Source organism: Cystoisospora suis (assembly GCF_002600585.1).
Source record: "Cystoisospora suis strain Wien I chromosome Unknown contig_3592, whole genome shotgun sequence".
NCBI classification, from domain to species: domain Eukaryota; phylum Apicomplexa; class Conoidasida; order Eucoccidiorida; family Sarcocystidae; genus Cystoisospora; species Cystoisospora suis.
This window is the reverse complement of record NW_027156387.1, coordinates 4,495-20,020: the sequence shown is the minus strand read 5'-3', so window position 1 is coordinate 20,020 and position 15,526 is coordinate 4,495. Positions and strand designations below refer to the sequence as shown.

The 15,526-nt window shown below is 42.9% G+C and overlaps 3 protein-coding genes across 3 annotated transcripts in view; all 3 read right to left on the bottom strand.

Annotated features, from left to right (window-relative positions):
* The window catches only part of CSUI_006970 (wd g-beta repeat-containing protein), a 13,670-nt gene extending 7,439 nt beyond the window's left edge, over nt 1–6,231 (bottom strand). The window contains exons 1-4 of the mRNA XM_068067120.1: nt 2,532–6,231; nt 1,762–2,004; nt 638–709; nt 42–191 (exon numbers count right to left, since the gene is read on the bottom strand). Of these exons, the coding sequence (XP_067920904.1) occupies nt 42–191; nt 638–709; nt 1,762–2,004; nt 2,532–4,568 (2,502 nt within the window). The 5' untranslated portion in view covers nt 4,569–6,231. The remainder of the gene's footprint in view (nt 1–41; nt 192–637; nt 710–1,761; nt 2,005–2,531) is intronic.
* A 4,068-nt stretch (nt 6,232–10,299) lies between these two features.
* On the bottom strand, nt 10,300–11,469 carry CSUI_006969 (uncharacterized protein). The gene has a single exon (XM_068067119.1). The coding sequence runs from the start codon at nt 11,039–11,041 to the stop codon at nt 10,904–10,906; it is 138 nt and encodes a 45-aa protein (XP_067920903.1). The 5' UTR covers nt 11,042–11,469; the 3' UTR covers nt 10,300–10,903.
* Nucleotides 11,470–14,039: 2,570 nt separating this feature from the next.
* On the bottom strand, nt 14,040–15,224 carry CSUI_006968 (uncharacterized protein; the record flags this gene model as incomplete). The annotated part of the gene is made up of 2 exons (XM_068067118.1): nt 14,040–14,265; nt 14,743–15,224. Coding segments are annotated over 2 exons (705 nt in total), but the record flags the coding sequence as incomplete, so codon positions are not given.
* Between the last annotated feature and the right edge of the window lie 302 nt (nt 15,225–15,526).

Genomic DNA, 15,526 nt, shown 5'->3' with positions numbered 1-15,526 from the left:
AAGAAAGACAGAGAGAAGAAGAGTAGATAGTGGATTAGTACCTGTCGTAGATCTCTCATAAGAATAGTTTGGTCTCTAGATCCTGTGAAGAGTGTGAGACTGGAGGAACTCCACGAGGCAACGGCGCATCGACCTGAATGGCCTGGAAGACTTCGCAGCTTCACGCCTTTAACCGCATCCCACACCTCCGACTGAGAAAAAGAAGAGAAGAAGGGGGGGGGGGAGAACAAGAACACGAAGAAGAGAAGAAAAGAAAGAAAAGATCCTTCAAGAGGTATTACAGATCGACAGACGCAGGACAGTTGATCTACCTATCTATCTTTAATCTATCTTTGATCTTTCGATCTGTCTATTTATCTCTATAGATAGCTAGCTAGCTGGCTAGAGTCATATTCTTCACAGACAGAGCGAATGGCAGGTCGACTTCCTCGAGTATTCTCTCACACCCTAGAAACGCACATACCTCAACATATATATCTACATATATATACATACATACCCACATATATATATATATACATATGTCTGGAAGAAGATAGAAGATAGAAAGCAGAAAGAGAAAGAGAGAGAAGAAAAGCAGTGAAGAGGAAAGAGAAAGAAGAGGAGAAGTGGTCGTGGTCGTTGCGAGGCTTCATACCACGCCACTTCGAAATCCGACGAAAAGAAGAGAAGGAATTCGAGGCGAAAATTTCACACACACCACGCCGTCCTGTAAAAAGGCACACACATGCAAACACATACAGATGTACATACACATACATCCGTATAGGCGTGATAAACCCATGAGATAGGAGATATACCCGCTCCTCCATAGACGAGAACACCTAACTAACGAGAGAGAGATAGATAGGGATAGAGAGAGACAGGGAAATGTAGAGAGAGAGATCCATTCACTCTTTCATGCGCGAATATCGATGCAAACATTTATGTCGATACATGCCTAGATAGCAACACCTTACCCACACCTTACGTTTGTCCCCTTCCTAACTACTCAGTCGATCGATCCATCCTCTCTTTCTCTGTCTCTCTCTCTCTCTGTTTCTCTGTCTCCCTCTATATCTACGTATAAGTGACCCTCTTTATTTCAGTGCATGCATGCATGTTTAGCTGGTGTACATACACCGTACTCCGGTGGTAGCCCGCCGATTTGTTCGTGAGCTATCTCCCCCGTCATCTCCATCATTCTAAACTTCTCTCACACGATTCGAGGAAACAACGACTTTTCTTCTGCTTCTTCTATTCCTTTCTCTTTCTTTCCCAAGAGATTTTCTCATCAAGAGAAGCCGAGAGAGATACTTCTAAAAGATCAGACAAATCCATGAGGCTGCTTGAATGGTGTGCGGAATCTCTATTAAGAAAAACCTACCCTCTTCGTGTCGACTGTGAAGTGTTTCATCTCGTCTTTGCAACGATGTATACACGAATACGTCGCTATATACAGATATACATATGTATCTATGGACATGCGTATATACATAGCTATAGATAACTCCTCTACATAGGCATGTCTCCATGTAGAGACACATACAGCCATATAGATCTCTCTGTAAATACCACCCCAAAATGGAGAGAAAGACGGTCAGGCCTACCCATCTACCCATGTACAGACATTCGACTCGAATAGATATGAAAGATAGGTAGATAGACAGATAGAGAGAGAGACAGGTCCAGAGAAATAGATTCATTGAAGAAAATAGATGCAGTTGAAATTGAGAAAAAGAGAGATGGATGAAAGTGGTTAGGTTGCTATAAGAGATGTACCTCTCTTCCGTCTAGAGATCTTGAAGGGTTAAGTAGAGAAAGAGAAGACGAAGAAGAGGAGCTATTGCCACTTGCGTAGAAGAGAAAGTGATCCGATGCATGCACAGGCTCTCCTCTTTCCGTTTTCCACAAGAGCAACTTCGACTTTAAGCCGACCGCTAATAGATCATCTTGACTCCAGTCGAGGAGATTCAAGTAGAAATCGTCAAGAAGATCAGGAGCGCTTAGCGTTCTATAGGGCTTCTGAAGAGCAAGAAAGAAGGGAGAAGGAAAGAGAAAGAAAGAGTGGAGAGAGAAAGAGAACAGAACGGAGAGATGAAGAAGATAGGAACGGATGGGGGAGATAGGAGGAAGGCTGGAGAATGGGGGAGAGAGAGATGCCAGAGAAATGAGGAAGAAGTAGGATCGCGACAGACAAGATGAGGTGTGAGATATCTTCTATCGCGTGGGGTGTATGTACATACACCTGAGAAGAGAAAAAAGAGACGAGAATAAGGAGATCTCGGAAAACGAGGGATGTCTGCTACTTTGGCTATTTAATTGCATGCTCCTCTTTGCCGCTTGTCGTGCGATGCCATGAGAAGCAGAAATGTCTAGATAGAAAAGAGGAGACGAATCGAGTAGACAAGAGAGACGAAGAGTAGGACACGAGAAAGGAGACAGGACAGAAGAAGAGAAGAGCAAAGGGAGAAGGAGAAAAGAAAGAAAGAGATCAAAGAAAGAGAAGAGACGAGAGAAGTGAAGCTCGAAGAGTCGTATCTCTTTCTTACTTGCGGACAGCCATAAGGTAATGAGAAACACCCTCCATCGCTATCATCATCCTTTTCGTCTCTTTCTTCTTCTTCTTCTTCCTCTTCTTCAACTCTATCGTAGAAAGATCTCTCAAAATTGGCATCTTCTTCTCTCTCTCGTCTAGCACCTAAACCTGAAAAGGATCTCCTCCTTCTATCCCCTTCTTCATCTCTACTTTCTTCTCCATGTGTATCTCCATCAGCACATTCATTTGCTCGTCTATCTCCCTTCTTATCATCATTAGAGCTCGGACTCCCAACTCTGCAGAAAGACTTTCCTTTCCGATGCTTCTGAGATAAATAGGGAGGAAGAGAAAAAGAAGATACGTTTTCTGAAAGATGGATAGGAAAGAAAGAAGAGGAAGAGAAAGACAAAGAAGAGCGTCGTCTTTCCTCGCCAAGATCATGCTTTTCTCCTTCTCCTTTCTCTCTGCTATTTGACATCCTCTTCTCTCTCCTTTCCTTTTCTTTCTCATCCTCATCTTCGTGTATCCTTTTTTGTTCTTCTTCTTTTCCTTTCATCAAGTCATCGTCGCATGCTTTCGATTCGGCGCCAACTCCAGGTGTACATACACCTCGTTCTACACCCTCCTCTTCCTCTCTTTCTCTCTCTTTTTCTTCTTCTTTTTTCTTGAGCGGGAGACTGATGGAAGACTCAGGAGAAGAGAGATGAAGACAACGAGAGGCATTCTCGTCAAGCAAGAGAGAAGCAGAAGTTCCACAAGGATAGCGACGAAGAAGACGTGAGGAGGAGGAAGAAGAGGGAGAAGAAGAAGAAGAGGTAGGAAGAGGAAGTTTAGAAGTCGGTAGATCAAGTAAAGGAAAGTTACGAGAGAGTGAGAAGGGAGAAGAAGAGAAGAAAGATGATGGAGATGAAGAAGATGGAGAAGAAGAAGAAGAGTGAGGTGACGCCCCCCCTTCTAGACGTCTTTTAGATGGAGTAGACGATGAGAATAAATCTCCATCCTCGATTTGAGTCTTCTTTCTTTTCTTCTTGTTAAAAAGACGAGGAGGACTGCTGGGAAAAAGAGATGAGACAGATATCGCATCATCCGCTCTTCTTTCCAGGACCTTCTTCTTCTTCCTCGTCTTTTTACCTGATGAATTAACTTCTATAGCGACCCGATCTCTCCTGATTCGTTTCTCTACTTCTCTACATAAAGAAGATCTAAGACAGGAACAGATCAATTGTCTATAGGAGGCCTGAGCCTGCTGCTCTTCCAGACCCAACACTCGCCATCTGCAACTGCCATTCATTCCTCTTCCCCCCCTGCTTCGATGGAATCCCCCCTCTTCTTCTCTTTTTCTTTCTCGGAGAAGTCTTCTTCTCTCTTCTCCTGCTCCCTCTCTTCTTCTCCCTCCTGTTCTTTCATCTGGAGGTCTTGAAGAAGAGGAAGAAGAAAGAGAGATTCTCTGATCTCTTCGAGGTGCCACAAGACTCAGGTCTAGGGCGCCTTCTCCGAGAAGAGGGAGGGAAGGGCGGGCTGCAGTAGTTGAAGTCTGCAGAGACAAGGGCTGAGACGAGATAAGAACGGGTTCGCCATCTTTTCGAGAAGATGAGGAAGAAGAAGAAGAGGAAGTCTGAGGTAGAATAAGAGAAGGAAGGAGAAGAGTAGAACGAAGTCGATGAAGAAGACTTAAAGAAGGAGGTGAGATAAAACGATCTTCCTCTTCTTCTTCATCTTCATTGCAGCTCGAAGCTGTCGAGATACAAAGACGTCTACGGGAAAGTTTTCTTCTTCCTTGTAGAGAATGAAGTGGAGAAGAAGAAGAAGAAGAAGAAGAAAAACGGCGAGCACGATGAGTTAACGACAAATGAGGAGGAGAGAAAAAAGAGGGAGACGAGCGACTTGAAGGTTCCTTTCTTGCCTTCGGTGGTAATGTCGACTTGTTCCTTGTCTTCTGATCTTCTCTCTTTTCTTCTTCTTTTTCTTCGAAGGAGCTATCCATCATAACTGAGACAGCAGGAACTTCCGATGAGCCAACCTCGATGATCTGTCCCGCAAGTCCCATCATGCAAAACACAAGAAAAACGGTCGTGTTACAGTCATTGGGAATGAGAAAGGAGGTTCCTGTCTTCAGGTGTATGTACACCTCAGGTTACCCCGTGTCTTCAGGTGTATGTACACCTCAAGCTAACCTTCACACCACCTCAATTCCTGAGCTTTTTCCACCCACCTTCCTTCCGAGTAAATGACCCGTCACAACGAAAAGAAAAAACTCCTCTAGATTCTCTACAACAGAATCTGTTCGATTTAACCTTGATACAGAAGATACAGAAGAAAAGCCAGCCGTCTCAAAGCCTTCCAGTCACGGTGACCAAAGAAGAAGAAGAAGAAGATAATGTACGACAAGCCCAAGTTTACTCAAAAGGAACACGTTCTCATGCTTACACATGTATAGCCACATCCCTCATGGGAGTGATGTAAGTGAAGATTGACAAAGAAGAAGATACCCAGCTAGCTAAACAATATAGGGTATCTTCTACTACTACTGCTTCTTCCTTCTCATTTTCTTTACTTTTTGAGCTTTATCGCTTCCTTCGTCTTCATCCCCACAGCAACAAGAAGAAAAGAGCTGTGAGATGTCTCTCCTTCTTTCTCTCTCTCTCTTTCTTTCTTTCCTCCTCTACAAGACGCTTATGAAAGACAGATGTTCTTCTTGTCGACTCCCCCTCTCTTCTTATGAAGAAGAAATCGAAGAGGACGTTCTTCTGTTCATCCGCGTGCTTGTTTAAGAGAAGAGAGGAAAGAAAAAGTGAGTGAGTGAAGAAGACCAGAATGGCGAAGAGAGAAAGAAAGATGCGGCGAAGCGACGATGAGAAGAGAAAGGAAAGATTCCAAGATACAAAAAGATTCTGACAAAGCAAACACATGAAAAGACGAAAAGAATGTGAAGAAGAAAAGAAGAAGAAAAGGAAGATAAGACGGCAAGTAGACGCATGGATTGCCAAGGGTGAAGAAAGCCAGCGAAAGTGAGAGAGTGTCTTTCTTTGAAAAGAAAAGAAGAGGAGAAAAAGAAGAAAAGGAAGAGAAGAAAAAGAAGAAAAGAGAACCAATTTTAGAAAGAAAGAAAAAGATAAGCAAAGTTGTCCTTACATGGTAAGGGGGAAGATGTGAAAAAAGGAGAAAGAAGAATTTTGGTCGTTCTTTCTATCTTTGAAACGACAACAGGAAAAGAGAAAGAAAGAAAAGATAGAGTCATTGAGAAAGCAGAAAAGAGCATGTAAACCTACTTTGCCTCATATCAAAAGAAACAGAGAAGAAAGAAAGTAATTTCTTTCAGAAGATTCCCCGATAAGAAACACTCTCTCCTCTTGCTAAACACGATCGAGCTTGCTAAAGAAGAAGTCGCTACTGCCGCTACTATAGGTAGGTAGGGTGGCGGGATGTACAGACAGACAGACAAAGAAAGAAAGAAACAAGAGACTTCATGATGTGCAAGAAGGACGGAAAAAGGCCGGCATACGATAATTTTGTCAAAAAGTTGAAGATCTCTAAAGCCTTTCCATAAAGATAACTAAATAAATAGATAGATAGATAGACAGACTACTTGAAAGAGAGGGGAGAGCGGAGGAGAGGGAGAAGAAAGGAAAGGCGAGAGAGAAGTAAGCAAGGTGATATGACTTCATGGAGATCACCTTTTTTTCTTTTCTTGTTTTGCGGTAGACACACCGCTGAGAGAAAGAAAGAAATTCTTCTTTCTTATCTCTTTCTCTCCTGAGAAGTCGGTTCTATCTTTCTTCCCGAAGAGAACAGATCCAAGAAGAAGAGGGAGAGTGAAGAATCTCCCAGCGCTGTATGTACACTGCATCTACCAGCCCAGCGTAGTATTGCAGGAACGCCGCGGGCGGTGCCAATGGAAGCCCATGAAGCTTTTCAAGACACACATGCAAAGAAGATGAAGAAGAAGAAGCTGGATGATCTTCTCTTCAGATCTTCCTAGTGGACAGAAACAAGAGCTTCATTTGATTCTTCTTCAATACAAGAAGAAAGAAGAGATGAACCCGATCTTGGAGGCCGCGTAGCATGTCTTTCGTCAGTCTTGAAGACAAGGATAGATAGATGCAGGACTACGGGCCGACTTGTTGAATCTATATCTCTCTTCTTTTTTCTCGAATTCTTTTCTTTCTTTCTCTTTCTTTCTAAGATTTCTCTCTTCCCTTTCTCAAGAGGAAGGTCTCCCTGGTCTTGATGAGAATGACACAACTCTCTCTCTCTGTCTTTCTTTCTCTTCTCGGGCCATCACTTTCATCTGTCGAATCTCCTCTCGTCTGTTTGACGATTTCTTCACTCTCGCTCATCCTTATCTTCTTTCTTTCTTTTCTTCTCTCTTTGTCAAGCCTGCACTCTTGTGTATCTATCCGTCGATACTTTCTATCTTGTCTTCTCTTGCGTCAGCCGCGGTCTCTCTGTCCTCCGTACATCCTCCTGCACTCTCACTTCCATTCTTTCTTCTTCTCCTACGCCCTCTCTTTCTCCTGTCCTTCTTCCCTTAGGTCCTAGGCGCTTCTCTCTTTCTTTCCTTGTATTCTTCTCTCCTGCAAAATTTCTTTTTTCCCTTCTTCCTTCTCCCGATGTTCCCCGGGTGTCGTCGGTCCCTATGGAGTTTTGCGTGTGTGTGGGTATGTATCTTATCTCTCCTCCTCGATACTCGTAAAGTATCACTTCATCCATCCCAATAAGTCACGACTTCTTCTCCTTCTTCTTCCATCTCTTCATCTTTCTCTCTTTCTTCTATCTCTTCTCATCCACATTCTGCCTCCTCCTCCTTCTTTCCATAGAACTCTTCTTTCTCTTGATCTTCTTCTTGTTCCTCTTCAACTTCTTCAAGAAAGACTTCTTATTCTTCATGTTCTTTTTCACATCTCCATCTCCTTCTTCCGTGTCGAAATCCGAAGCCTTTTCTCCCCCTTTAGGATATCCCCGACAGGCGAAGAAGAAGAAGAAAGAGATTTCTTCCTCTATCGCCTCGGCAAAACAGACCTCTTTCAAACGAGAGAAAGGCGTTGAAGAAGATGAAGAAGAAAGAAGAGCAGCAGCAAGAATAAGAAGAAGAAAATTACCTGTTCTCTTTCGCAGCTCCTCCAGGAAGTCTAGACAGAAGAATCCCTACTACGATGCAACAGGAGGAAGACGTTATATCAACTGGATATATCATTACAGAGATTGAGAAGAAAATTCAACCCAAGATAAAAGGAGAAGAAGGAGTGGGGACGTCTCATCTTTCTCCCGTCATACGCATCGTTCTTCTTCTTCTGGCTCTTTAGATATGTATCTAAATAGACATGAGAGAGATGAACCAAAGACGAGACCTCCTTCCGGATTTTACGATGCCCGAATCAAGACACCATCTGCCTTCGCTCTTTTCTTCTTCTTTCACTTGTTCTTTTTCTCTCAAGATTTGGTCTTTCTTCTCTTCTTCTTCGCCAGCAAGTAGACAGCGAGGGCAAAAGAAAAGAGGCCAATCCATCGGTGTATGGGAAGGCTTCATAGAGAGTTGAATGAAGAGCAGCACGAAGGAAGGAGTTCCTCACAGTCTCTTAAACACCTTCGTAGATAGAGAGATAGAGAGAGAGAGATTAACGATAGAGAGATAGAGATTTCAGTTGTCTTTGACTCACGATTGCTTAGTTGGCTTTACTCTCTTCGCTGTCCTTAGATACAATTCCTTACTATAACCCTAACCATCTAGGGGAGTAAGCCTACTTACCCAGCTATATATATATATATATACATACATATATATGAAGAGAGAGATTCATGTGTATGAGTATGTACGTGTGTATACATGTACATATCCGCCCTGCATGGTCCTATTACAACTGTATCTAGTTTGATAGATGTGTATGCGTGAAGAGATATAGATGGTGGAGGTTATCCTCCTTCGAAGAGATAGACTTTCACACATGTAAGCAAAAGAGGGATCGAATCTCCTATCGTTACATGTAAATAGATATGGATGTGGATAGAGTTCGGCGTGTGTATATGATGTATATCGGGTGAGGGACGATCCCCCTGCTGCGACTCTGTATGTGGATGATTCCTTTGCTCCTTTTCTTTCTTTCATCTCCTTTCTCTTGTCACGAGAAAGACCTATCTGATTCGCCTTATATTCGGAGAAGTTGCGTTTTTTCCGTGGACAGAAAGATGTGATGAGTTTGTGAAGTGAAGAACTGACAAGAAGCATGGGAGGCAATGTCTCTTGTCTTCTTTCTTTATCCCGAGACTTTTCTAACAGAAAAGAAAAGAGAGAAAGAAGATATACGTTTCCTTCTATGTCTCTCCTTTCTAAAGAAAAAGATTCGCTAGCTTGTCAAGAAGAGAAAGAAGCGGAAAGAACACTTTCTCCTCGTTTTTGTTTCTCTTTTTGTGACTCTTTCTTCTTCACTTGAGTTCTCTCTCCCCTCTCCGTCAATCTATCAATAATCTATCTTTATCTATGTACTTCTCTATCTAACTAGCTAGCTAGCTATCTCTTCATCTCATCTGTCTTTCTCCAGCTCTCCCGTATAGACCGGCAGTCGCTTCATGTTTTCTTCTCTCCCTGTAGAGACTGTTCACCCCCTGCTTCTGTAGAGCGAGAATCTACAGCGCGAAAGAGAGAAGAAGCCTTGTATATGTCTGGATATATATTGCTATAGACATTAACAGACAAATAGATAGATCAAGATAGATTCAAGATACTTTCTAGAGAGCCTAAACATAGATAGACAGGTAGTCATAGTTTGTATGATCGCATATAGATGTACTCTGAGCTAGACTCCCTGCGGAAGGGGCTCCGCGGTCCTTCAGGCAGAAGAAGAAGAAGAGAGGGCAGGTGGGTCACCTAAGCTAGAAAATAGATAAGATAGATTCACATCCACACACAAGCAAGTCCATACAGACTCCTCCCTGGCCTCTCTCCTCACCCAAAGCACACATCATAGGCTCTATGCCTAGCCATACATATATGTGTATATGTATATCTGTCTGTATCTATCTATATAAAATATGTGTACGTACATACATCTGTCGGTTCCCGTTGTGCATGGTATAGGTAAGAGGAGGAGGAGGAGGTCTCTGTAGGTGCGATCATGCGTGAGGCTATAGATACGGGTGGATTCTACTGATTAACTTCTCTCTCTCCAAACTGCAGAAGGTTACATTATCTCTCTTTTCATCTCTCTCTCTTTCATCCTTTCTGCTTCTGCTTTCCTGCTTTGCTTATCCTCCTTTTCTTATATGTAGCGAAGTCGACTAAAGTATCTGTCGTCGCTACCTTAGGATAAGGGACATGCGAAAGAGAAAAGCATGAAAAGAATCGAGACATTTTCTATTTCTCTCTTCCGTTCTCCGTTAGGCGTTCTTCTCTCCGAATTGAGCAATCAAAAGAAACACGACGGCAGGGGGAGATGGAGAAGACGAAGAACGAAAAAAGAGGAAAGAGTCTTTTTATCGATTGCACATGTGTGTTTTTCTTGAGAAAGTCCACACCGGCTAGCCAGCTAGCTAGCTATACCCTGGTGTACATACACCTCATGACCAGTGTATATACACTCCATCATGGAGTGTATATACACCTGACCACGGCAAAAGACGTCGGAACGATGATATAAATGCCACGCATGTCTTTCAACCTGCTTCAGCACATCTCCATTGTTTTTCTTTTCATTAGGATTTCAAATCAAATTCACGTACTGATATTTCTTCCTCTTCAGAAAAAGAAGTTTCTACGAAATCCACGTCTACCTTTTCTCTCTTTCGTCCTTCTTCATTAATTGCACATACACCCTACGAACACGGGTCTCAAGCGCTATCTATCTTTCTATCTATATCTCTATATCGAGCAAGGCTCTCTGCGTCCTAGGAGACAGAAAGAATGAGAGAAAACGTGAAGAAAGAATGAATGAATCAAAGCAAGAAGAGTGAAAAGTACATTGACACCTTTGCTGTTCTCTTGGTGTACGTACACCCTAGTCTTTTCTCTCCCTTTTTTCTAGCTCTATTCATGTTGGATCCTGCTGATACTTCCCATGGTCTTCCTCGCCATCCTTGCTTCAAAACTCCTTTCGCGTCCGTTTTTCTTTTTCTTCTTCTTCTTGCTGTTTTGCAGTTCCTCTGTATTTCATATCTTTCATGGTGTCTTTCTTTCGTCTTATATACAGATCAGGCACAACCTGGAGCAGAAAAAAAAACACTCATCCCGCACCCTTTCTTATCTCTTCCACCTTCATCTGCTTCTCCATATATGTCTTTCCATCAAAGTCCTCATCTCTTTCTTTCTGTCTTTTTCCTCTCTCCTGTCGTTTCTTCTTGTCCGCTTCAGCGTGAATAGAGAGACGGAAGAGAATCGAGATCTTGTCTCATATCTTAGGCAATACACCTAACCTGCGTATCTTCTACTTCCTTAGTAGACGTCTCGTCAGCAACACAGATAGAGAGATAGCTACACTTTGTGTATTTATACATTAGATAGGTACGAGTGTACATACAGGCAGACACATACATGCGATATAAGTATACATATAGATAGATCAGTGCATGCGTCCGTACATCCCTATACAGGTATGTCTGTGTACGTCTATCCACGTATATATGTATGGGGTATCTCTCTATATACGATACTCTCTCTGAAGCTGAAAATAGCGACACCCCTTAAACGTCACTCCAAAAGTACCAAAAGCCCCGATCAAGATATCCAGAATAAGAAGAATGTCGCTTCCTTCCTTTCTCTCTCCTTCTTTCTTTATCTATCTATTTCTCTGTTGATGTATGTATCTCTCGGTTTCTTATTGCCGTTTACTTCCAGGGTAGAATGAATTTGAGCTCTCTATTCGTGAAGTGTAGAGCCACCGTCGGTTCGAGTTCCTCTCCTTTACAGTAAAGATGCTTATCGTTATACGATTTCTTCATTCTATAGAAACCTGGGACATATTGTCTCTCTTCTACAGCCTCCAGAGGATTGTACCGCATATAAGCCTCCTTGGCTTGTCTCCTAATCAAGACCAACAGACAAAGCACACATATCGAAAGCATAGATATGGACAGAAAGACAGGGAGATCAAAGATAGAATAAAGAAAGACAGAGAGAGTAGGGATAGAGAGAGAGATAGATAGATAGGTAGATAAAGACAGGTACACATCAAACTACAGGTCACGTTTCGTCTCTAATAGGCATCTCCGGATATGATAAGGATGATAGCAATGGTTCGAGGCAAGCATAGGAGAAGGCGAATATCTATCTGTCTTCAGGATATCTATCGACTTTTAGCCTACCTCTCTGCAGTTCACCTATCTGTTTTTTCTCTATCTCTCTTCGATCTTTTGAAGTCTCTTTCGTGTGTGTCTTCAGTCTATTGTCTTGTGTGCCTAGCCCAGTGTGGGAGTGAGAAATGAATTTCTATGGCTATCCCAAGTATCTGTAAAAGATAGATAGATAGATAGAGACCTATCTAGATGGATCTATCTCTTCATCTAGATACACGTGTCTCCATACTTCCCTGTAGACAACCCGTGCATGTACATAGTCACACATAGAGATACATGGCTGTGTGAGTCTATATATGTATATATATATACGTAGACGCGGAGAGCGTGTATAGATACGTATGTATCTACATATATGTGTGTATGTATATAGATATATGTAGAGTGTATATATATAGCTAAATGTGTAAGCGCAGAATGCCTATGTGGATATAGAAGTGTAGAGTGTTTTGTCTGTACATTCGGTGGTAGGCCCTAACTGACGGGAAGGGGGGAGTAGAGACATCTCTTTCAAAGATCTCGAGCGCCTCTTGGAGACATCATGAGGAAGAAGAAGAAACGGTATCTACTCTGAACGTCTTAAGAATCGAAGGAGGAGGGTGTATCGATAGTGTCGATGAAACGCAGCAGAAGGCATTTCTTCTCTGTTCTCCTCCTATCTAGACCACCTGCCGTCTCCAAGGCATCTGCCGTTTCCTCCCCTGTCTCTCTGTTGATATATAGACTTGAATCTCTTGTGTTCTTCTCTGTTGACTTATGCTTTTTCGCCATGGACATTCGAAGCGTCCTAGTGAGAGAGTGTCTCACTCATGCAGAGTCCAGTAGAGAGATATCTCTAAACAGATAAGGAAGGTCGTTATATCTTAGGCTTCTTCTTGGCACGATTTAGATGGAGACAGTAGAGAGATAGAAATAGATGAATAGAGGGTCTTACTTATACCTATGCTTGAAGCAACTCAGGAGATGTATGCTGTAGAGACACACATGCCCTCCTCGCTCTATATATACGTTTATATAGGCTCATGAAGGCTTAGATATGGAGATACCTTCTTACGCATCTAGATGTAGACACGCTCCATACGTATATGTCTATCTATCTATCTATCCATGTCTATCTCTCTCTGTATCTCTCTCTCTATATTCATATCATAAGTAAGGAGAACGCCGAAGGGGAGAGCGTGGAATTCTAGAGAAGGAGAATGCTTCTATCTAGATTTCATGACAATAGAGACTCGATTCGATCTCTCTTTCTCCATTTCCCTTTCTACTCTTTTGCCTTTTCCCTCTCTTCTGTGGATGTCTTTTATCTTTTTGTATCTCTGGCCTACCGTATGTTTTCATATCTTTCTTCGATACGACGTTTATTTTCTGCGGCTTTTCTTGCTCCTTCATCGGCCATCCTCTGAACGTTGCGAGCTATCGATGCTGCGCGAGGAGATCCAGGCGGCGGTTGGTTAGCTGCAGCATCGACGTAGGCCTTCCATCCAGCCTTCGTCCATCCTGGGGGATAGTATCCTTTAGCACCTCGACATACCTAGATTCAATAGAAGAAAAAGAACAAGAAAAAGAAGACCAGTCAAGAGAGGAAGAGAAACAAGAAGAAGAAGAAGAAAGTTTCTCTCTCGACCCTCTCTTAATTCTCTTCGTGCTTGCAGAGATCTCCATACTCACCTCAGTCTCCATGCATGCGACCACAGAAAGAGAGAGAGAGAGACAGACAGATACGTGCATTCATATAGATAGATAGGTAGATATGTATCTCTCTCTCACTATATGTGTATATGGACGTAGTCCATTACAGTATACACATATATACAAGTATGTCGCCATACACCTCCATATAGAGATGCATGCGTCCTACCTATCTATCTATCTCTCCATATAGCACGGTTCTCCAGTGAATGAAGTGGATGTTTCGATGCTTAGAGAGTCGATCCAGTCAATCTTTCTATCAGATACAGACGTCACTTTTTATCTATCTCAGCCCCCTCAGGCAGTTAACGAGCCACCACCTCTCTCATATGAAGGTGAACCTCCTCCTTTCTCCATATCTTTCTCTCTCTCTGTATACGTTTATGTAGGTGTCTGTAAGAATTCTATCTTCAGACTTCCCTCCCCGGCATAGACTCTCCATACTCGAGATGCCGACCCGCTTATACCGCAGTCAACCTCTCTCCTTCTTCTTCTTCTCCCTTCTTCTCTTTCTCTCTCTCCCTCTCTCTCCGTCTTGTTCTCACCCATTCAGGTCGTACAGAAGGAGGTGCTTCGAAGTCGAAGGGCGTCGGGCCAGTGAGAATTCCCTTGTTGTCGAGGAAACTCAGAAAGAAACCTCCGAGACGAGGGCAGTCGAAGCAGAATTGATGAGTGCAGTGCCATAGAGCAAGCCCCGTGGCGAGGCTCTTGATATCCGGGCGGAGAACAGATTCCCCTAGCACGTGAACTACCCCGTTAAAGATAGGAATGTCCTAAACGCAATAGAAAACAAAAGAAGCAGACAGACCGAAAAAGAAAAAGAAAGAGAAAGAAAGAAAAAGAAAGAGAAAGAAAGAAAGAAAGAGTGAGAAAGAAGTACAGGAGAAACGTTTAAAGTGCGATACGCCCATGTTAAGAATCGGTTCCGTACCATACGCGATACATGCCTATATATACATACACATATATATATATGTATGTGTATATGTATGCGCATAGATGTATGTGTATTGCATAGCAAATAGGCCTTCCCTCTGTGAAAAAGCACTGTCTACCCATGAATACCTCAAGGATAGATCGATCGCAGATAGATCAGAGATAGACAGATCGACTAGAGATTTAAGACAGATAGACAGATCAAAGATAGATTGAAGATAGATAGGACTTTTTCCATGCATAGATAAGTGGGTTGATGAAAAGAGACGATAAGAGATGAATAGAGAAGTCCGTGAGTCGTCTGGTATTCCTACCCATTGGATCACTTCGCGCCCTTCTATGAAGGTAAAAATGTCGTCAGGTTCGACGCATGCATCCTCGTCGTCTTTGGATGGCTGCACTGGAGATAGGGGTGTCGAGACTGTTGTGGTCCTTGTCGTTCTTTTCGAAGATCTCGAGCCAGGCGTTTTCTCTTCTTCTGCTGGCTCATCCAGAGCGTCTCTGGTCTTTCCTTCTTTCTTGTCCTTCTTCTCTTCTACTTCTTCCTCTGCGTTCGTCTTCTTTTCTTGACTCCCTTGGGACTTAGCTCTCGAAGAGGAAGAAGAAGAAGCATTGTCTTTCTTCTCAGATTCTCCGGCTTCTCTTTCTTCTTCTGTTCTTTTTCTTCTCTTTCTTCTATCACTTGCACGCGCTGTCTTCTCCGCAGTGCTTCTGTCCGCCGCAGAGACTTCACTACTAGTTGCACTGCTGTCTTCTTCTTCTTCATTGGAGGAAGAAGACGAAGATAGTGAAGAGGCTGATAAAGAAGAAGTAGAAGAAGTAGACCCTTCTTCAGAGGAAGCCTCCTCTTCAACTGACTCTGTACGGCCGTGAATTCTCTTCTTAGCCTTTCTCCCACGTTTTTGCTCCTCTCCCTCTTCTTCTCCTTCTTCCGACTTGGGAGTTCTCTGTGTCTTGCTAGTGCTTTTCTTCTTCTTTGCAGGCATCTCTCCTCTTTCCTTTCTTTTCTCTTCTTCTTCTTCTTCTTCGTCACTTCTTTCTTCGTCGGTTCCTGTAGAAGAGGAAGTCTCTGTAGACGAGTCACTTGATGGCTCTTCC

Bases quoted from the DNA above. Each gene is read 5' to 3' on its own strand.
- CSUI_006969 (XM_068067119.1), bottom strand. From the start codon at position 11,041: ATGTATGTGTCTGCCTGTATGTACACTCGTACCTATCTAATGTATAAA.